Below are 21,643 nucleotides of genomic sequence, written 5' to 3'. Positions count from 1 at the left end.
GTGTCTGTATATATGTACGTGTGTGTGTGTGTGTGTGTGTGTATACATACATCTTAGTTTATGCCAGGTACTGCTCAAAGGTCTAGAGATGCTATGGTGAATAAAACGGGCAAACATTAGGTGTTCCAGACAGCTTAGCATTAATACATGATCCTGTTCAAGGTACTGTGGCCCCAAACTGAAAAAGGGTAACTCCATGTTTACCCTCATTAAGTTTTTACAAGGGAAAAAGAACTTAATTTAAGTTTGCCATTAAGATAAAATGCAGCCTAACCGGTGGTGGCACAGTGGATAATAGAACATCAACCTGGGACCCTGAGATTTCAGGTTTGAAACCCCCAGGTGGCTGACTAGACTGAGGACTCACCAACTTGAGTGCAGGTTGCCGGCTTGAGCGGGGGATCATGTCAAGGTAGCTGGCTTGAGCCCAGAGGTTACTGCTTTGAAACTCAATGTCGCTGGCATGAGCCCAAAGGTCACTGGCTCTGCTTGAACCCCAGGTCACGGCACATATGCAAAAGCAATCATGTGCCACAACTATGAGTTGATGCTTCTCATCTCGGTCCCTCTCTCTTGCAAAAAACCCAAAAAGCAGAGAAAGGGGATGTAGAATACTATTTTCCGTTATTATGGAAAACTTCAAGCCTGACCAGGTAGTGGCACAGTAAATAGAGCATCAGCCTGAGATGCTGCGGATCCAGGTTCAAAACTCCAAGGTCTCTGGTTTGAGCATGGGCTCAACAGCTTGATCACAGGGTCACCAGCTTGAGCGTGGGTTCGTAGACATGATCCCATGGTCGTTGGCTTGAGCAAGGGGTCACTGGCTCGGCTGAAGCCCCCCAATTAAAGCATGTATGAGAAAGCAATCGGTAAAATAAGGTGCCACAGTGAAGAATTGATGCTTATCTCTCTTCTTGTCTTTCTGTCCTTGTCTGTCCCCCCACCCCCGCATAAAACAAGAGAAAATTTCAAACACAGAGAGAAGTAGAACAGAAAAATGAAGTCCATGCATCCTTCACTCCAGCTTCAGAAACCATCAACTCAGGCTCAATCCTGCTTTATCCACAACCCCACTCACTTCTCTGAAGCAAATCTCGGAGGTGCTATTTTAGAAAAAAACAGGGAAAGCCTCTCAGATTGACATCTGTGCCAAGATATGATCAGTTAGCACAAGAGTAGCTATTCCAGGATAGAGGGAAAAGCATTTTCAGACAAAGGGAACAGTAGGCACAAAGACCTGAATGATAGACAGGGTTTGATGGAAAGTGAAGCTAGTTAGGAACAGATAAATGACAAAGGTAGGTAAGGTCAGAGATAAACCAGACCTAACCAGCTGTGTAGGTCCTGGACCATGATAAAGAGATTGGACTTTTTCTAAGTATAATAGGATCCCACCATTGGAGAGATTTTATTTTAAAATTGATTGATTTTAGGGCGGGGGGGATAGAAGCATCGATTTTTTGTTTCACCAACTTACACATTCATTAGTTAACTCTTGTATGTGCCCTGATGGGATCAAATCACAATCTTAGCAAATTGAGATGATGCTTTAACCAACTGAGTTTACTGGTCAGGGCTCCACTGGAGTTTTTTTTTTTTTTTTCTTTCATTTTTCTGAAGCTGGAAACAGGGAGAGACAGTCAGACAGACTCCCGCATGCGCCTGACCGGGATCCACCCATCACGCCCACCATGGGGCGACGCTCTGCCCACCAGGGGGCGATGCTCTGTCCATCCTGGGCGTCGCCATGTTGCGACCAAAGCCACTCTAGCGCCTGAGGCAGAGGCCACAGAGCCATCCCCAGTGCCCAGGCCATCTTTGCTCCAATGGAGCCTTGGCTGCGGGAGGGGAAGAGAGAGACAGAGAGGAAAGCGCGGCGGAGGGGTGGAGAAGCAAATGGGCGCTTCTCCTGTGTGCCCTGGCCGGGAATCGAACCGGGTCCGCCGCACGCTAGGCCGACGCTCTACCGCTGAGCCAACCGGCCAGGGCCACCCACTGGAGTTTTGAGCTGGAATATTTGTCACTTCCAAGAGTACCCTCAGCATAAAGTCTGAACATAAGGTCACCTGTAGGAGCCTTTCCCCTCTCTAATTCTGGGTTCCAGCCACACTATCTGCTTTCACTTCCTCAATCAAATCATGTATTACTTTTTTTTTTTCCTTTAGGTCTTTGCCCTTATCTGTTTCCTTTGCCAGAGTGACTCCCAGTCCAGTTGGCTTCTATCAATCCTTGGCTTAAAGATCACCTCCTGAAAGCCTTTTCAGACTGGAGCAGCACCTCCTCCGGCTCCCACAGCTTCCTATGCTCCATTCATTCCAAGTCTGACCACTCTGGGTTGTGGTTCTCATATGTGACTCTCTTTTCTTTCACTGGGGCACCGTAAAGATAGGGGCCGAGTATGTCTTGTTTAATGCGGAAACCATAGTGCCTGCTAGCAGAGGGCCTGGCACATAAAAGAGCAGTAAATACTTATCCTGGCTGGGGGAAATTGTGAGAATTGTTAAGGGTCCTGGCCCTTGAGCCGTCTCTCGGGATGCAAATCGATCCCTACTAAACCAAGGTTACCTACTTCACGTTACTCCACAGTCCTTGTGCATACGCGCTTTGTTCAGGCGCACCCCCCGCCCCACGAATGCTAATCAGTGGCCTCTCCCGAGGATATGCAAATCATCTCTTTCAGCTCCCGAGGCCTCCCGCTGTCCCGCGCTAAGATTATGCAAATAAACCGGCCGCAGGTTCGGAATCTGCAGCTTCCCCCACCCCCAGCGCATCCCATCTTATATAAAGGGCGTTCCTGCTCCGCACACGCACGCGCGAGCCCTGCAGTGTCCCGTTCAATCGGGTTGCGGGTTGTACCAAGTAAACCCGGACTGCGAGGGGCAAAGCCCGGAACCCCCTGCGCAGGCCTCGTGAATGGCCCGACTTGGATAGCCCCTCTTCGCACTGCGCGCTAGGAATGGTCCACCTCGGTGCGCAAGCGCCCTAGGCTCTTTACGGCCCTAGCGCTCCTTCCTATCGTATTTGCAGCGCAGGCGCCGCGTCCAGGCGTGCAGCCGCCGCCACCGCCGAGCCGGAGTGGGGGCCGTCCTCGCCGGTGAGGGTCCGGGATTGAGGTGCGCGGGGCATGCTGGGAAGCGGGCGCTACGGCACCGCTGCATGATGGGAGTGACGGCTCCCGTCACGGGGGAGCCGGCAGCGGTCTTGGGCTGTGATGGCTTGAGGGTGAGACCTAGGCTCCCCTTTCTTCCCCAACACGATTACTCCGTGCGCCCTGGCGCATCCTGGGAAAACGGGACGCCCGGCCCTAAACATGTGGGAGTCGGTTCTCTAGTCGCTATAGATCTAGTGCACTCTGATAGGATTAGTCTAGCGCGTTGTGGGGAACCGGTCCCTTTTGTTACACCCTCAGCTGAGTGTCTTGGAAACTTGGAGTGCTTCGACGTCGAGTATCTTGAAAGGTGGTCATTACAGTCCTGAGACGTCCTGGGAAGAATTAATTGCGCAGGACATTATGGGGATTGGCCCTTATTAGGCCGTGTAACGTTTGGGTTTTTAACCCTAAAAAACGTCTGGTTTTTTTAACCCTAGTGTTGTTGTTGTTGGGGGGGGGGGGGGGGGGAGGTTGCCTATTATGTTCACGCAGGGCATCTTGGGAGTGAATTGCTAGAGGCTCAGGACATTGTGGGGTCTCGTTCACGTGGAATGAGGGAGCCTCATTTATGCCCCTCTAAAGTCATGAGCCAGTCTGACTACTGTAACGGGACTTGTGCACCAAGGAATACCTCTACCCGACATCTAGAATGTTCTGGACCGGGCCTTGTGTGATGTGGACTTGGGGAAGAGTAGGTTGAGTGGTGAGCAATGCCTCCAGGTAATCTCATAGAAAGTCTTCATTGTTCCTAGTGTATGGCTGCCAGTTGAAATACTTTTTTAAAAAATTCATTTTAGAGAGGGGGGAGAGAAAGAAAGAGAGAAGGGAGGGGAAGAGCAGGAAACATCAACTCCCATATGTGCCTTGACCCAGCAAGCCAAGGCTTTCAAACTGGTGACCTCACGGTTCCAGGTCACGCTTTATCCGTTTTGCCACCACAGGTCAGGCTTTTTTTTTTTATTATTGATTTTTTGAGAAAGAGGGGGAACAAACAGGAAGCATCAACTCTTAGTAGTTGTTTCCTGTATGTGCCTTGACCAGGCAATCCCAGGATTTCGAACCTACGACCTCAGCATTCCAGGTGGATGCTTTATCTATTGCACCACCACAGGTCAGGCCCTTGATTTCAGATAAACAAATGTATGCCCCAAATATTGCATGGAACATACTATGTATATTTATTAATTACTTGTTTATCTGAAATTCAAATTTAACTTGGTATCAACTTTTTAGCGACTAAATCTAGTAACCTTATCGTGACATAAAGTAGAATTCCCAAATTAAATGAGGCCTTATAGGCAAACAGTATTATGAAAATTGTACTCTACCAATTGTGAATTTTCTCTGTCCTTAAAGCCCACATCCCAGTGTCTTGTAAATTCTGCTGCTATTGATGCCAGCCCCTCCCATGTCCCAGCCTCCTTTAGAGGTCAGTTCTAATTTTTTTCTCTTTAGTCTCCAGCATTAAACTTGGCCCTGGCAGGTTAGCTCAGTTGGTTAGGAGCATCCTCCCAAACCAACAAGGTTGAGGGTTCAATCACTGGTCAGGGCCAATGAGTGCATGAGTGAGTGGAACAACAAATGAATGCTTCCCTTCCCTCTCCCTGTCTCTTCCTGTCTCTCTGAAAATAAAAAAGAAATCAAGCTATGGCTGGATAGCTTGGTTCGTTAGAGCAGTGGTCAACAAACAGTACAACGATTGAAATTTCTTTTGAGAGCCATATTTTTTAAACTTAAACTGATCTAGGTATGTTCATTGTTATTAACTTAATTAGGGTACTCCTAAGCTGGCCTTTGAGCCACACCCAAGGGGCCAAAGAGCTGCATGTGGCTCGTGAGCCGGTTTGCCGACCACTGGTAAAGCATCGTTCCAGAGCGCAGAGGTTGCAGGTTTGATTTCCTGGTCAGGGCACAGACAGGAACAGCTTGATGTTCTTGTCTCTCTCGCCCTGCCTCTCTCAAAAATAATAAAAATAAAAATAAACTTGACCTCCAGGCTTTGAAGGGATGTGTATTTTACACTATTGTATACCTAGTGTCCAGCACAGGCTTTGGCATATAAGAGGTGCAGCTGAGGCTGCCAGCACCTTCACTAATTTGTTCTGCCTAGCTGGCTCTCCCAGTTAGGAAGTGCAGTGGGAGATGAGTGTTGAGTGTGAAGGTATTGGTGGAGTGAGAGAAAGAGAAGTTAGGCTTCTTAAGAGAGGCAGGGGTCGTATTTGAGCTGGGAAGAAATACAGAGGTTCTTATGTAGTAGGTGAGCTTTGGAGGGTGAGTAGAAGTTCTCCAGGCTGAGAAGGGGGAAGGAGGACATTCCAGACAAGAACAGCAGGATTTGTTAAGATGTCAAAAGTCCTGACATGCACAGGAAGAAGTCTGGAATGGCTGAGGTTTATAGACTCAGAAGTGGGAGTAGTAACAGCCACTGAATTGAGTACCTGACATATGTGAGCAATTTATATGAATGAACCTACTGAATCGCCGAAAAACATTTTCAGCCGAGGGATAATTTTATGAGAGGTAGTATTATGTGGCTTTAAATCTTAGTTCATGTGCCTACCAGGTAATGTGACTTCGGGCTACTTCTTAATCATCTCTATGCCTCAGTTTCTTCATCAGTACAAAGGAGATGATCTGTTTCAGCGTGGTTATGAGGAATACATGAGTTAAGTGCTGGAAGCCCTTTTTGTACCGAGAAGGAAACAGGCTAGAGAAATTAGATCCTTTGCTTGAAGCTACACAGTGAGAATATGGCAGATTTAGGATTCAGACCTAGATACTGTCTTGCCAAGGTATAAATTAATGTAGAATTAGGGCTGACATTCATAGACTAGCATAGCCATACCAGTTTAAATATTTAACTACTTCTAGACTGGTTGGTATATCATCACTACACCAAGTAATCCATATCCTCTTCTGCCACTTTGGATCCTCCCCCAACCCCAGACTTTTCCCATAGTCCAGGAACAGATTAATACCTGGCATAGGACCATGTTCCAATTTCAGTTCTGATTCATACCCATGGCAGTACCCATCTTTAAATATTTGGAATGTTTTCCTTTCTCACCCCATTGAATAAGAACTACAAACAGCTTTGTTGCCCAGATTGGGAGAGTAAGGCCTGTATAGGGACAGGGCCTGCAGCCAAGGCCCAGTAGGCAATCAGGGACAGAGCTGAGGCCGTCTTTGCCTTGCCCCCATCACTAAGCACACAGCTGAGCCTGGGGAGGCAGAAGCTATGTAAAAATTTATTGAGTCACCACAGGCTTTTTCTTTCCCTGTCCAGCATCCCTCTACCTGCTGGCATCCTGCATCAGAGAACTTGTGCGGAACTGTGACTGTGGAAAGCTGGCCAAGGAGGGACGCTGCCTAGCTGCTGCTCTGCTCCTGTCTCCTATCCCCTCCTCTGGCCATGACAGAGACCCGCGAGCCAGCTGAGACTGGGGGCTATGCCAGCTTGGAAGAAGATGATGAAGATCTCTCTCCAGGTGAGGTCGCCTTAGTGGTAGTGGTGTTGGCTTGAATATCATCCTGGGTTGGGATTGAGGCTCCACTGGGAAATCTTTTTTTTTTTTTTTTTTTTTTTTTACAGAGACAGAGGGATAGACAGGGACAGACAGACAGGAACAGAGAGATTAGAAGCATCAATCATTAGTTTTTGATTGCACATTGCAACACCTTAATTGTTCATTGATTGCTTTCTCATACGTGCCTTGACCGCGGGCCTTTAGCAAACTGAGTAACCCCTTGCTCGAGCCAGCGACCTTGGGCTCAAGCTGGTGAGCTTTGCTCAAGCCAGATGAGCCCTCGTTCAAGCTGGCGACCTTGGGGTCTCGAACCTGGGTCTTCCGCATCCCAGTCCGACGCTCTATCCACTGTGCCACTGCCCAGTCAGGCTCCACTGGGGAATCTTGAGGGGGAATGGCGCCTTGTCTCGCTAGGCTTTCTGTTCAGAATGGGGCTTTCTGCCCTGCTAGGGGATCCTTTCCAGCTTAGACTTCTGGAGGTTGTAGATTGGCTGTAGTTGATCTCCTTGTTAGGAGTTCTAGACTGGTTGTGAGTGCTATCCTTTCTGGGGGTTCTAGATTGGCTATGTTCTCTCTTGCTAGAAGTTCTAGCTTGGCTGTGATCTCCTTTCTAGGTGTTCTAGATTGTGATCTCTCTCCTTTTTAGGGATTCTGGAGCTTCCAGATCTGCTGTGAGCTCTTTCCTTGCTAGAGGTTCTAGATTGGCTGTGATAACTTTTCTGTAGGTTCTAGGTTGGCTGTGAAATCTTTCCTTGCTGGAGGTTCCAAATCGGCCATGATCTCTCTCCTTGCTGGGAGTTCTAAGTCATCTGTGACCTCTCTCTTTACTGGGGCTTCCAGACTCCTTGCTGGGGGCTCTAAATGGTCTGTGACCGTCTTTGTTGGGGCTTCTAGACTGGTTGTGACTTCTTTCCCTTCTGGGGGTTCTAGATTGGTGCTGACTTTTTTCCTTGCTGTGGGTTCTAGACTGGCTGTGTCTTCTCATCTGGCTGGGAGTTTCCGTTTGGGTACAACTCTTTGACCTACTATGATTTCTCTTCCAATTGTCACTTCTCATCCTGCTGTGGGTCCTCTTCCAACTGCAACTTTTTGCCCTTCTGGGTGTTCTAGACTGGCTATGACTTTGGGTCCCGCTGGGTGCACTACCCTGGTTGTAACTTGACCATGCTGGACACTTCATTTGGGCTGTAACTCCGTTCCCTGCTAAAGATGATCATCTGACTAGAACTCTTTCTTGACTCTCCTCCGTGATGATGGAGACTGGCTCTAACCTACGTTTTCAAAGGGAGTTCTGGTGGGGCTATAACTCTTTGCCCTGTTGGGGGTTTTAGCCAGCCTGGAACTCTTCCTTACACCCAAGGCTCCTGGTGGGCTGTCACTCTTCTCTCTGCTCGTATGTCTAGGCTGGCTCTCACTCCTTTCCTGCCTGTTGGTTCTTGGCCTGCTCTAACTCTTCCTCCTACTCTGTTTTTGCTGGGAAGTAGTTCTTACCCTGTTGGTTGTACCTTGTTTGGCATCCTGAGTTCTCATCCTGCGGGATGTGCTGGCCCTGCTGGGTGACCCCTCAGAGCTGCGGCTTCCCCTTCTGCCAGGAGTTTGGCTCCTGCTATGTGCGCCCTTCCGCGGATGGCATCTTCCCAGCCTTGCCAGCTTTGCTGGCCCTGGTGTCGGTGCTGGCTTTGCTGGGTGTTCTTGCCCTGCTGCCGGACTGGTAAGAAGGAGCTGTCATTGTACTTTCCCGTTTGTTGGACTTCGAACTGCTTGGGCTCATGACCGAGTTGGGGCCGTTGATGGCTTAATGGGCACTGGAGAGCTGTTGAGCACTGCTGACTTAGTGGTCTTAAAAGAGGAAGGAGGCTTAGAAGACACCATGGGCATCGAGGCTCCAGTAGATGCCAGGGACGTGCTGGACTCTGAGGATCTTGTAGATGTGAGAAGGCATAATAGGTGCAAAAGGGCTTATGATCCTGGAAGCCACAGTGGACGTGAAAGACCTGGTAGCCCTGGATGACCACCTGATTGCCTTTCACAGCATGAAGTCAGTGGCATTGAAGACCCTGGAGGGTAGGTGGGATGAGTCAGAGGTAGGAGGATAAAGAAGGGTGGAGTCCTAACTCAAGCCAGAGATGTTTCCTCTGTTTCACAGCCATTCCTTAAAGTCTCCTAAGGCTAATTTGGGCTCAGCATGGCTGGGGTCATAGACCAGGGCCAGGTCTCCTACCTTCCAGGAGTCTCCAGTCTCCAGACCCATATAGTCACTGCTTAGGTGGTCAAGTTGTGTTAGCGGGGCCCCGAGGAGAGAGACACTGGCTGCCTGGGAAGGTGAGTTAGGAGCTGGGGCCTTAGAGAGGAGTAGGAGTTTGCTGCTGGAGATGGGAAAGGTGGCCCCAGCTGGGGGAAGAGCAGAGGCCAAGACCTGGAGGAGGGAGAACTGGGCTTGGGGCCACCCAAGCAATGAGTCAGACAAAGTCCTTGCTTTGGGGGGCAGTTAATAAATGCACAAGTCGGTGTTGTATAAAGTAAATTGAGGAGAAAAATAAAGCAAGAGTTAGGGGCACAGAGTGCTGGGTAGGGATGCTGGTTAGACACAGTGATCAGGGTGTCCCTGAGAAGGTATCACTCACACAGATATGTGGCAGAAGGGCAGGAGCAAGCCTTGGTCCATCTCCAGAAAAGCTGGCAAGGCCCTGAGGCGTGTGTGTGCCTGGGGTGTGGAGGGACAGTGAGGAGCGACGTGTGGCTGGCTCTATTGTAATAGGATCCCTCTGGGCTGCCAGGAGGAACGCAGGCAAGGCTGGTACAGTCCTAGAGGATACTTTTGGCAGGCTCCGCCACTGCACCTGCAGAAGCCCGTATTCCCACACAGCCACCAAAGTGGCGACTCTTCCCTCCTGGACCACTGCTGGTGTGGGCACCTCCCATAGTGACTGCTGATACCACCCTTTCCTGTGCTTGGACTTTAATTTTTTTTTTTCAACCTAAACTTGTCCTAAGCATGTCCTTCATATGCATGAATCCACAGTACTATATCTATACCTAACACATCTTTTAATTCACTTAACTAGATATTTATATATACCATGCACTACATAATCACACTTTGGTCCCATAAGATTATAATGGAGGTGAAAAATCCTTATCGCCTAGTGACATCGAGCCACAGATGTAGCGCAGTGCATTACACAGATATCACTGTGTTACAGCTGCCTACAGTATTCCGTACAGTAACATGCTGCGCTGTGTGGCCTAGGAGCTGTAGGGGAACAGAATTTGTCACCGCCAAATACAGTTAACTCTTGACCAACGCAGGTCGGCTCAGGCTCATTCATAACTAGGATTTTTCAGTTGACCCTCTTGGTGTTCAAGAGTCAACTCTAGGTCTCTTTAGCATAAGGATTATTTTAGGCTGGTTATTTTCAAGAACAGTAGTCATGGGAGCTTTATAAACCAACTGGAAGTTACTCTTTGTAAAAGGTATTTACATTTGTAAGGGAAATCTCCATTTGTAAAGCTGTCTCCTTTAAGTACCAGGAGGGGGGTGACCTTATCTCCAGAAACTCTGATCACTGCAGAAGACAGCGGCTTAAATCTGTGTAACAACCCGAACCCTTGGTTGCTGCTCTTTCTGTAATCTGCCAGCTGACTTCCCCCACCCCCAAGGTCTGTGTCTTCAACTGAAGAAGGTGTTTAAGGTATGCCTTCAGCCTTTTTGGTGAGTTAGTTTTCCTGAGTCTCTTCTGTGTATGGGGTCAAGGGTGCAATATGTATTACTAGACTTTTCTCTTGTGAGTGTCTTTATTACAGGGATGTCTCAGCCAAGAACTCAGAAGGGTAGAGGGAAAATTATTTTTTTCTCCCCACAGAGCAGTAGCCTGGTGTGTAGCAAGGAAGCTAGGCAGTCTAGATTTGTGTAAGTGCACTTTGTAAAGTTCACACAAGATTGCCTAATGATGCATTACTCAGAACATACCTTGTCATTAAGCGGCACATGACTATATAAAAATCACATATATATATATATATTTTTAAAAGTATATCAAAATACATATATACTGTGTATTTTCATTTTGTTAAATACTTGTGCAAATGTTTGTCTCCCTAAAATGATCCAGCATAGGTCATCGCCCATACTTAGCTTTCCCTGTAAGAGCTGTGTGACTGGAGGCCTTGCTTCTGTGCCTCGGTTTCTCCGTTTTTCACTTAGGAAGAAAAACAGTGCATCCCTCACGGGGTTGCTATAAGCATTAGTGAGTTAATACATGACAGTGGGCCTCTTCCAAAAGTGATGGACGCTGCTGCTGCTATTTTTGCTATTCCTACTTTTACTCCTATTTTGTCCTTATGAACTCCCTAAGATACAGTTCCTGCAAGATTTTCATTTACCTGCTGTGCAGACACTGAGCACCTATTGACCTACTGTGTGCCAGGCCCTGTTCTACGTGATGGGGAGCCATCTGGTGGGAAGAGCATAGTTGTGCCCAGGCCACCCTCTCCATCTGGTGGCAAGCCTGAATGGGGCTCGGGGAGGGGACAGCCACTGGGCACAGCCCTCTGTACTTTGATGCCTCTGTCTTTCCCTACCCACCCCCCTACAGGCCCTGAACATTCCTCTGACTCAGAATACACACTCTCAGAGCCGGACTCCGAAGAGGAAGAAGATGAGGAGGAGGAGGAAGAGGAGACCACTGACGATCCTGAATATGACCCTGGCTACAAGGTGAAGCAGCGCCTGGGCGGGGGCCGGGGGGGCCCATCCCGACGGGCCCCCCGTGCAGCCCAGCCCTCAGGCCCCCCAGCCCAGCCCTGCCAGCTTTGTGGCCGCTCGCCCCTTGGGGAGGCCACCCCAGGCACCCCACCCTGCCGGCTCTGCTGTCCTGCTGCCACCCCCCAGGAAACACCAGCCCCGGAAGGCAGGGTCCTTGGGGAGGAAGAGGAAGAGCCGCCTCAGGCTGGGGAGGGCCTACCGGCTGGGAGGGAGGAGGAGGACGAGGAGGAGGACGAGGAGGGCACCTACCACTGCACAGAGTGCGAGGATTCCTTCGACAACCTCGGGGAGCTGCATGGGCACTTCATGCTGCATGCCCGGGGTGAAGTGTAGGCAGAGCCCCCAACCCAGGGAGCTTGGCAAGAAGGGGTGGGGTGGGAGGAGGGGGCTGAGGAAATTGGGTGTTTTAAATGGACCTGGGGACGGGGTTGTGCCGATCTGTGTTGTCTTAGCAGTAGATGTGTGAAGGCCAGAATAAAAGCTGAATTCTGTGTGTGTCGGTCCAGTGTGTGTTGTGTGTGTGTGTATGTGTGTTTATGCTTTAGTATGTGAGGCATGTGCCTGGGCATTCATCTACCCCTCATCCCCCCCTCGGCTCCTTCATGGGGGAACTTTAGGATCATTGTTGCCTAGAAATTAACATTTACTAAACGCCACGTTCAGTGTGGTTTCCGTGTACTTACTTATAGACCCCCTGATGACAGACTCAAACACAACAGAATTTTGTCTCTCGCTCACATAATAGTCCAGGGTGAGTGTTTCGGGTTAGCAAGCAGCCCTTCTCTGTCTGGCTTCTATAGTCATAGCTACATGTTCTGGGCGCTTCCTAGGTGCCAAGTGCTGGTCCAAGAGATTTCTATGTGTTGACTCATACAAGTTGTGCATCTAGGAACTTACAAAAATAGAACCTTAATTATAATCTCAGTTGCCACTTTCCTAGCACTTACAGAGTTCTGCATTTTATTTGCATGAGGTCCTCAGGTCCTCAGAATAACTGCGGTAGGGACGGTGATCCATTAATTCATTTCACAAACACCTTTTGAGGACCTGTGTGTTAAGCACTGGGAGTATGCCTGTGAATAAAATAACATCCTTGTCCTCATGGAGCTCGCATGGAAGCAGAAAGGGGCCCCTGGCGGGGACAGGCAGTTAAGCAAGGTGGACAGAGCATGTGCTGGATAGCGGTGACGCTGTGGAGAAATCTAAAGTGGGGAAGGGAGCCTAGTTGTGGAAAGGGGTTGCAACTTTAAATAGTATAGCCTTTCCTGAGGTGCTGACAGACTGAAGGAGGGGGGAGGGAGGGAAAAGGCCTTGCATGTCTACGGAACACATTCCAGGTGGAAGGAGGCAGGAGTCGGCCTGAAAGGCCAGAGATGCTGGAGCAGAGTGAGGAAGGGCAGAGCTGGAGGGATGAGACTGGCGGGGAACACAGGGCCAGCTCCTTACAGCCTCGTGCCAACTTTGGCTCTCGCTCTTGAGATGGGAAGTGCTAATTCACAGAAGCTTGGCACCAAAGCTGCTTTGAAAATAGAAGTCTAATTATAATGATAGCTACCATTTACTGAGCATTTACTGTGTGCCAAGCCCTGTTCTAAGGCGCTTTACGTGTGTTAACTCATAGAAGCTTGGCAACTAAGAACGTTCGAGAATAGAACCTGAATTACCGTAATGGCCATCATTAAGTCATCGCTCACAGCGGACCAGGCCCTGGGCTAAGCGCTTTACATGGACAATCGCCTCGGATTCTTATGAGGTAGGGACTTTTACTTATTTACTCATTCATTTAACAATTTTTTGAGCACCTCTGAGATGCAGGCACTATTTGGGAAGCTGGGAATAGGGAGGGAACATGAGGAACAAAGATAACTGCCTTTGTGGACGTTATACTGGAAAAGACAGCACTTCATTAGATGCTTATGTAAAATATAAAATTTATACTGTTAGAAGGTAGTAAGTGCTGGGGAGGGGGTGGGGAGACACGTGTGTGTGTGTGTGTCTAAGTATAAGAAACAGTTCCAAATAGGGTGGTCAGGAAGACTTCTCTGCAAAGGTGACATCAGTGCAGAGATCTAGAGGAGGGAAGGAGTGGACCTTGCAGCGATATGTGGGAACAGCAAGAACAGAGGTGGGGGCTTGCTTGGTGTGTTTGTGGTGGAGCGCACAGCCAAGAGGCTGTTGCTGAGGAAGGCAGGGAAGAAAGTCAAGGTTACAGGGAGCAGAGGGCCAGGCCACGTAGACCATTTATGCTGACCTTGGCTCTTTCAGTCTGAGTCATAATCCTTAGAGGCATGGGGTCTGCAATCCTGATCATTTTACAGCTGTTATGAATGGACCACGGAGAATTCGAGTTATCCCCTAGAGCAGTGTTTTTCAACCAGTGTGCCGTGAGACATGGTCAGGTGTGAGTATAAATACATTTAGAAACTATATTATTAACTATATGTATAATATGTACTGTGTTAGAGTGTTATTTTGTGTCATTTTGGTAGGTGGTGTGCCTCAGGATTTTGTAAATGTAAAAAATGTGCCGCGGCTCAAAAAAGGTTTTAAATCACTGCCCTAGAGGTCACAGCGAGTAACTAGCAGAGCCCAGGTTTGATTCCAGACAGCAGAGTATAGGGCACATGTTCTTAGCCCTGAAACCACACAGTGGAAATGGTAGTCTGGCTGTCTCCAGCTACCATCTGACTTGTGTATTTGGTCTCAACAGAGTTACTGAGGTTTTTAAAATCATATTGGTTATGAACATTTAAAAGTGGGCAAATTTCACATAGAACTGGAGGTTTTTGGTTTCTTTTGAAAAATTGTGAGCTCTAGATTGCTGAACCCAAAATCCTATGGGACAGTAATTTGCTGGAGCTGAGTAAGGGTTACTATTGTTAATGAGGCATTTCCTGCCATGTACCCAGTCCTTGTCATCTGATATCTGGACCTCCCTCACACCTATTTGCATCACTGATTTATTGTTACCTGTTTGGCCCCAAAGAGCATCTGCATTTGATGCTTGTTACAGGATCTTAGACCAAAGCATCTTCAAAACTTGTACTTTTCATCCCAGAAGCTCCAAATCTCAGAACCAGGCATTTATTCACTGAGACTTTCATACCTACTATAGCTTAGCATCATTGAATCTTAGAATCATTAAAGCAGAAATGCACAGCCCATTAAAACAACCGGTGGTTGGAATTTATTTCCTGGGGCAGCATGTATAAGCCCTCTTCTGCCCTAACACAGGGCTTTCTTTCTAAGCACAGATGTAGGGAATTATCCATTTGTTCGCAAAAATTTCTAAGGATCCTGAGAGACTGGAAATCAAGAGAGATCCCATTTGCTGCCAGAGGGGTATTCCATTCCTCTGGGCCCTGTCAGTATGGAAATCAAGCTAGGAATTCCAGAGAGAGGATTTAGTACAAGGAATTGGTCACACAAGTGTTAGAAGGTTGGGAGTGCAAGCGTGAAAAAGTCTCCCTCTACCACTGGGATACAGAAAGAGAGGTGAGATGACCAGAACCCAATCAGGTGCTTGGAGGGCAGGCCACGTGCTGCTGGTGCTTAACCCTCCAGAGGGGCATAGTGCCTTGTGTGAAAATGGAAGGGTACAGGAGCCCAAAACAAGGTGAGGCCCTTTTCCCCTCCTCTTACTGTCCTTCTGCCCATGCCTCTCATGGGCAAAATTTAAGGGAGCCAGCTCTCCTAGGCAGGCTGGAGGCGAGGCAGTACGCAAACACACATAGAGTGCTTTTTTTTTTTTTTAATTTCCTTGGTAAGCATTGTCCTAAGGGCTAGGGATATAGCAATGAGGAAGGTGTGACACTTGTCCTCAGGAGCTTGGATTCCAACATAAGGACACAGATTAATGAAATAAGTGTGATAATTCCAGGTGTTAAAGAATGCTGGGAAGAAATTAAATCAGGGGAAGGGTTGGAGGTGTTACTTTAGCCAGTCAGGTCAAGAAGGACCTCTCTGAGGAGGTGGCTTGCAAAGTTATAGGTAAAAGCACTCCAGGCAGAGGGGACACTAAATGTAAAGGCCCTGAGGCAGAAGCCAACCTGGGCCTTTGGCCTTTGTGTCCAGAGAGCAGTGAAGAAGACAGCAAGGAGGGAGTGGAGATTGCTTAGTGGGCTGGGGCTCAGTCATTGTTGGGTTTTGTGGGCCTGGATAAGGTCTTTGGAAGTTATTTAAGGGATGCCTTTGGAAGGTTTTAAATAAATGACAGTCTGGTAGGAGAGGAGGGCTGGGGGAGAAGGAATCAGATCCTTCAGGAGTTTAGAAGTAGAGGGTATCATAGTAACGAGATGGCAGTTGCGGAGGTAGGGGGTTGCAGGAGTCATGGTGACTTATTTAAGTTGCGACTCTCATTTGGCATTCAGGTGGCTATGATCTCATGTGGGGGCGTCTGAGGTTTGGGCTAAAAATAAAGATTTTGGTGTCACCAGTGGTGCTATTTAAAATCTTGAGAATCTATGACATCTGCAGAGTGTAGAGAGAACAGGAAGCCAAGGAAGCGCTTGGGCAGGCAGCGGTCTGTCTTGGGAGAGTGCATGGGACTAGATCTTAGGCGTGGGCAGTGGGGGGGGGGGGGGGCACTGTGGAGTGGTGTGAAGCCTGCCTCAGAAATGCCTGGACTTTCACCAGGTGCCAGAGGAAATGTTTGACTTTAGTGAAGTTGGTATCTTGGGAAAAAATGTTGGCCCACTGACCTTAAACCAGTTTCCCCATAAGTCACCCCAGGAAAAAGATCCAAGCTAGCTAGCACTGCCCAGCGCCTACATGCACATTCCTGCTAGAGGTATTTCCCAGGGCACAATCCTGCATCCAGGCTCAGAATTGGTTGTATGTCTACTAGTTAGAGAAGGGGATGGCAAACTTACTGTAATGGACAATATGGTGACTATTTCAGGCTTTGTTGGCCAGACATGCATATCTGCTGTCCTATGTGAAAACAGCCACACATAATGTGTAAATGAACAATAAAGAATTATTCCAATAAAACTTTGTTTGCAAAACCAGGAGACAGGCTAGATTTTGCTGTATTTTGCAGACCCATTTTAAGCTGTAGATTATGCTGCATGCAACCAGGGACACACGGCATTTTAAATAAGGTAAAAAGTTGGTGTTCTAGGGCTAATATGATGGCTCTGCTGCATGGAGTTGACCAGGGACCCTGACTCCTGCTATCTTGTTGCTCCACCTTCCCACCTATTGCTCTCATGGTCCAAGATGGCTGGATACCCTGTCCACTTCTGGGCAGCAGGGTGGAGGAAAGGCATGTCCCTTCCTGAAGTTTGAGGACGCTACCCAGGAAGTTAGCCAGAGCTCAGTCACATGGCCACCGCTAGCTGCAAGGGAATCTAGGAAATGTGGTCTTTGCACCCACTTTGCGCCTAGCTAAAAATTGAGAGACAGCAATCAGTCTTCTCTACCATGTCCATCCCACCTGTGGGCTTTAAAAACATCCCTCAATTTAAATGAGTCTATGATTATTGTATACAGAGCATCAGTACAAAGGAGTGAAACCTTTTGATTTTACTCTAGGGGCAGGGCAGTTAATGCAAGGGAGTAAAACTAGCCCTCGTGGAATTCAGCTGAGGGTGAGCTTTTCCAGAGTTGAAAATAGGATCTTAATGGGAAGTCGCCCAATATTGGCCAGATACGACAGGAAACAGAAGGTATCTCTGTGGGATCCCAATCCACTTTTCTCACAGGGCCAGGCCGGCTCTGCTCTGAGCTCCTCCAACTCATGCCCTACTTATGTAGCCTGGGAATTCCTGCTGAAAAGCCGGAGTTCCTTGTTTAGATATCCTAATGTAGAGCTTTTCCATCTTTAGATATGATTTCTGTTAGTTTGTTTGTGCTATCTCACCTACACATATAAAAAATATTCCATCAATAGATGGTACATAAAGTTATTTAAATGGGCAGTAATTCATCAGGGGAGGGGGTAAAGCCACCCAGTGCCATGGCCCTTCAAGTGGGAAAGGCTTGCAGAGGGTGGGGAGGAGACAAGGACTTGAACTGTAATTGTCACGTGACTCACTACAGCTCCTCACTTTGCTGCTCATCCCCCAAAGCCCAAGCTGCTGTATGTCTGGGAGCCGCCTGGTGGCGTTACAGGCCAGCAACAGCTTGCCTGCCTGCCGCCATTCAGGCACAAATCCAGGGCAGTTTGCTCCTGTAGCTGATTTACATCTCAGAGGAATTAAAGATGATTACACAATCCGCAGCTACTTGTGATTTCAAATTATTTAATTGGGAATGAGGGAGGTACAAATACTTTTCTTTTTCTTTGGAGGGGGGGGCAGGAGAGAGAGAGAGAGACAGGAACACAGAGCTACTCCTGTATGTGCCCTGGCCAGGAAATTGAACCAGCAATGTTAGTGCTCCGGAACAATGCTCCAATGAGGCTCCAACCAACCAGGCTATCTGACCAGGGCTTAATTTTTATTGGTTTTTGTTTAGAGAAGAAGGGAAAGAGGGGAGGGGGAAGGGAAGTATTCATCTGTTGTTCAACTCAGTTGTGCATTCTTTGGTTGCTTCCTGTGTGTACCCTGACCAGGATCGAACCCACAACCTTGTCGTTTTTGGACAACACTCTTAAAAAACTGAGCTAGCCAGCCAGGGCCACTCATTTTTTATTTATTTTTAAACAAAAGATCTCACTATTGTCTGATTTCACTATTTCCCGAAAGTCTTTCTGTTTTCCAAAGACTGAAGATCTAAATTAGCATCTTCTGGGTCCTCTAGGAGCCCTTTGTCTTTTCAGAGTGGGAATCAAATTCCTCCCAGGGCCCATCCCATATCAGAGGTGGGTCCCACCAGCCACAAAGCCCCCATTGCCCTGCGGAGGGCTGAAGCTGCACTCAGAGCTCCCCACGGGCATGCCGGATGTAGTGTTGATGTAGCCCAGTTTCCTGGGCAAAGTCCTGACCACACTCAGTGCAGGCAAAGGGGCCAGGAGGGGTGCAGGCCTCATGCACCTGGCGGTGCTGCTTCAGAGAAGTGGCCTGCCCAAAGGTTTTGCCACAGTCAGGACAAGGGAAGGTGGGCTGGGCAGTGGTGGGTGCACCCAGCAGGGAGGGCCTGGTGGCAGGACTGTGGCTGCGCTGGTGGGCGATCAGGGCCTTGGAGGAGAGGAAGGAGCGGGCGCAGGTGAAGCAGATGAAGAGAGCCCCCTGCAGCTTCTGGGCCACGAAGTCCGCTGGGTGCTCCCGCTTCATGTGACGCTCCTGGAACTTGGAATTGGCGAAGGTGATGAGGCAGCGGGTGCACTGCGGGGGCCCCAGATGGCCTGAGGGACGTGGGGAGAGGTCGGGGAAGGGCAGCAACAGTTTCCAGTCCCAAGCCCCAGAATCACGCCAACAGCGAACAATTCAATGCTTACTTTGTGCCGGGCTGTATGTCAGGGCTGGACAGCAGTACAGGCAAATTATTATTGGACCTGTTTTATGGATGAGCAGACTGAGGCTCAGAAAAGTTAGGCAACTTGCCCACAGTGGTGAGGTTAGGAAATGAAATGGAGCCAGGACTGGAACCCAGGAGTCTGTCCTTCCAATAGAGCTGTGTGATTAGAGCACAGCCTCTGGAGCCACACCGGCTCTGCTACTTCCCAGGAAAGTACAACAGTTTTCTCCTCTGGAAAATCGGGTCATAACCGTATCAGTATCTACCTGTGAGGGCTGTTGTAAGCAATAAATAAATCAATGAGTTTATATAAAGTGCTTAGCACACTTTATACAATGGTTTACCGATTATTAAAAATGAGAAAAGCAGCCCCCCAGCCAGAAGCTGGCTTGGCACTCCCAGACTTTGGCATTCTGTCGAGTATAAACTTCACAGACCATCCTCAAACAAAGCCACACTGACAATCAAGACCATGCCATAATAGCATCTGAACACAGATACATTAGCTTTGTCTAAGCCACATGCCTGACCAGGCGGTGGCACAGTGGATACAGCATCGGACTGGGATGCTGAGGACCCAGGTTCGAGACCCCGAGGTCGCCAGCTTGAGCGTGGGCTCATCTGGTTTGAGCAAAAGCTCACCAGCTTGGACCCAAGGTCGCTGGCTTGAGCAAGGGGTTACTCAGTCTACTGAAGGCCTACGGTCAAGGCACATATGAGAAAGCAATCTATGAACAACTAAGGTGTTGCAATGCGCAACGAAAAACTAATGATTGATGCTTCTCATCTCTCCGTTCCTATCTGTCTGTCCCTGTCTATCCCTCTATCCCTCTCTCTGACTCTTTCTCTGTCTCTGTAAAAAAAAACAAAATAAAATAAATAAAAAATGACCAGACGCCCCCTGTCCTGGCTAATACGCGTAGCTGCTGCTTTCCCAGTCACAGTTTGTGCCTTGTTTTGTTCCTCTACCTTCTAGATAAATTTAATAAGATAGCCAGCCGTAGAGTTGCCCTGCTTCCTAGCCCCATCCAATCCAGAGCAAAACCCCTCTGCAAAATCACCTACTACAAACCCAAACTATAATCAGTCCTTTGTAACACTCACTGAGGTGCCCCTATGATGTGTGTGCTTCCTCAGTGCAGTGACTACAGATGTGTTCCTAAGGGTCTTCAGCTGGAGGGCACTGACCCTGGCTGTCATTGTTACAAATACTTAACCTCTCTGCCTCAGTTCCCTCATCTGAAAATGACAAAACCAATTTTAGGAGGACTGAACCAAGATAACTAGTGCAATGGCTTAGCACATATACTAATAGTAAGTACTCAGTAGGAGCTGATGCTATTATGTCAAAACGGCTACCTTCATTACCCTCAACCTTCCCTTTTTTCTGCTGTTAATGCAGCCCTGTGGGGTGAGTAATGTCAACCCCTTTTGACTGATAGGGAATCAAGGCCCAAGTTGCACTGCAAGTCTGGGACAGGGTGGAACTGGAATTTTGGGGCTCCTCTCCTGGTCTCTGCTGTTTCCTACTCCCAAGTCTCTGGATGCCACTTTGTCTCTCTGAACTGCATTCCATTCAGACTTCTGTGGACAAACCAGGATGGGTACATCTGAGCCTAATAAGGGTAAGAATGGGGAGTAGCCTTTCCTGGAAAGGCAGCTCCCTAACTGTCTTGGACATTGAAATGCTATAGAAAACCTTTTAGCATCAGTTCCTGCACCCCACCCTCTGGCCAGCGGTACTCACAGATGTCGACTCCCTTACTGCGGGGACTCCTCTCTTTGGACGAATCCTGCTGCTCCATGGTCTCTTTGGGAAGCCGGTCCTCCATGGTGACTAGGACCCCTTTGGTCAAGAGCATGCATGATAGAATAGTAAATAAGATGAAGTCGCTCATCTGTCGCCAGCCTTAGCCCCCTAAAGAGCCTTCAACCCCCACGAGATACCATCTCCTCGAGCTCTAACCTGATAGAGCTCTCACTAGAGAAGCTTCAACTCTCCCAAAAGCTTCAATTCCCTGGGTTTGTAACTCCTTTTAGGGCCATCTCACCTGTGTGAAATCTAAGACCTACATCAAACTAGCTCCCTGAACTTAGAGCGCAGAACCGTTGATCTTTGACACCATCCTCATCCCCGTCTCTCCCACGTGTCTTGAGGTAGGTAGTGGTATCCACGCTTTAGCCCCCGTCTTCCCGGTGGACAACCTCTGACATACTGTAGCTCTTCTGTCACCAGAGCCCGCGCCTCCCACGACTGCTTTCAGCGGCTGTGTCGGTAGCCTCAAGCACCGCGCTAGGCTCTCCTCTTCCCAGGCCGGGGGCCCAGGCCTCTGCTTTTCTCAAAACAGCAGTAGGCTGCCTTTGGTTGCTCCTGTCGCTGGTCACAGCGCCGCCACTCGAGGGAAGCAGAGTAGGGCCCACCGAGTCCCAAGGTCCAGGTGGTTTCCACGCCCTTCAGCCTAATGAACCTCTGGAAGCCGAGATCCCAGACTGCCATCCGGCAGTAATGGAGTCATGCCCACTTGGTCCTCAATATCGGGAAGGGTCCTTCTCTGAAATAGGGTGCGTTGTGATGACGTTACGAGCAACTCCTACCGTACACACCTAAGCTCACTGCGCAGGTGTGCTTGGCCCTCCTGGTGCGCAGGCGCTCTGCCTCCTCATTGTTCAAGGTCCTGCGGCAGCTGGAGTTGGGAAGCAAGCGCCCTGGGGCCATTCTGCGCAGGCGCTGCAAAGGGCTGTGTCCCTGAGATCAGGCTTCCAAGACACACCCCCTTCTAAAAGGAGTGACGTCAGGTT

At 48.8% G+C, this 21,643-nt stretch overlaps 3 protein-coding genes across 23 annotated transcripts; 1 reads left to right on the top strand and 2 right to left on the bottom strand.

Annotated features, from left to right (window-relative positions):
- Positions 1-2,813: 2,813 nt before the first annotated feature.
- On the top strand, positions 2,814-13,028 carry ZNF428 (zinc finger protein 428). Of its 3 annotated transcripts, none has more exons than XM_066373732.1 (3): positions 2,814-3,094; positions 6,438-6,639; positions 11,274-13,028. In XM_066373732.1, the coding sequence occupies exons 2-3, from the start codon at positions 6,564-6,566 to the stop codon at positions 11,774-11,776; spliced, it is 579 nt and encodes a 192-aa protein (XP_066229829.1). In that variant the 5' UTR covers positions 2,814-3,094; positions 6,438-6,563; the 3' UTR covers positions 11,777-13,028. The 3 variants fall into 3 exon arrangements, with proteins under 3 accessions (XP_066229829.1, XP_066229827.1, XP_066229830.1); XM_066373730.1 differs by having other exon boundaries at positions 2,814-3,113; XM_066373733.1 differs by lacking the exon at positions 2,814-3,094 and adding an exon at positions 3,117-3,222.
- On the bottom strand, positions 7,484-9,600 carry SRRM5 (serine/arginine repetitive matrix 5). The gene is given in 6 exon segments (XM_066371694.1): positions 7,484-7,835; positions 7,837-7,913; positions 7,915-8,314; positions 8,316-8,460; positions 8,463-8,636; positions 9,495-9,600. Coding segments are annotated over 6 exon segments (1,254 nt in total).
- A 4,651-nt stretch (positions 13,029-17,679) lies between the features above and the next one.
- ZNF576 (zinc finger protein 576) lies at positions 17,680-21,634 on the bottom strand. Of its 19 annotated transcripts, none has more exons than XM_066373719.1 (4): positions 21,449-21,634; positions 20,592-20,690; positions 18,825-18,881; positions 17,680-18,731 (listed from the first exon to the last, which is right to left on the bottom strand). In XM_066373719.1, the coding sequence occupies exons 1-4, from the start codon at positions 21,558-21,560 to the stop codon at positions 18,304-18,306; spliced, it is 696 nt and encodes a 231-aa protein (XP_066229816.1). In that variant the 5' UTR covers positions 21,561-21,634; the 3' UTR covers positions 17,680-18,303. The 19 variants fall into 19 exon arrangements, 8 of the variants coding, with proteins under 8 accessions (XP_066229816.1, XP_066229819.1, XP_066229820.1 ...); XM_066373722.1 differs by lacking the exon at positions 21,449-21,634 and adding an exon at positions 20,811-21,433; XM_066373723.1 differs by lacking the exon at positions 21,449-21,634 and adding an exon at positions 20,918-21,433.
- Positions 21,635-21,643: the final 9 nt, after the last annotated feature.

This window comes from Saccopteryx leptura, chromosome 3 (assembly GCF_036850995.1).
Source record: "Saccopteryx leptura isolate mSacLep1 chromosome 3, mSacLep1_pri_phased_curated, whole genome shotgun sequence".
NCBI classification, from domain to species: Eukaryota; Metazoa; Chordata; class Mammalia; order Chiroptera; family Emballonuridae; genus Saccopteryx; species Saccopteryx leptura.
The sequence above is the reverse complement of the archived record's forward strand: the minus strand, read 5'-3'. Positions and strand labels throughout refer to the sequence as shown.

Bases quoted from the DNA above. Each gene is read 5' to 3' on its own strand.
- ZNF576 (XM_066373719.1), bottom strand. From the start codon at position 21,560: ATGGCCCCAGGGCGCTTGCTTCCCAACTCCAGCTGCCGCAGGACCTTG. The intron at 20,691-21,448 runs GTGTGTACGGTA...TCTTGACCAAAG, and splicing joins CACCTGCGCAGTGAGCTTAG to GGGTCCTAGTCACCATGGAG. The intron at 18,732-18,824 runs GTAAGCATTGAA...CACGTCCCTCAG, and splicing joins GACATACAGCCCGGCACAAA to GCCATCTGGGGCCCCCGCAG.
- ZNF428 (XM_066373732.1), top strand. From the start codon at position 6,564: ATGACAGAGACCCGCGAGCCAGCTGAGACTGGGGGCTATGCCAGCTTG. The intron at 6,640-11,273 runs GTGAGGTCGCCT...ACCCCCCTACAG, and splicing joins TGATGAAGATCTCTCTCCAG to GCCCTGAACATTCCTCTGAC.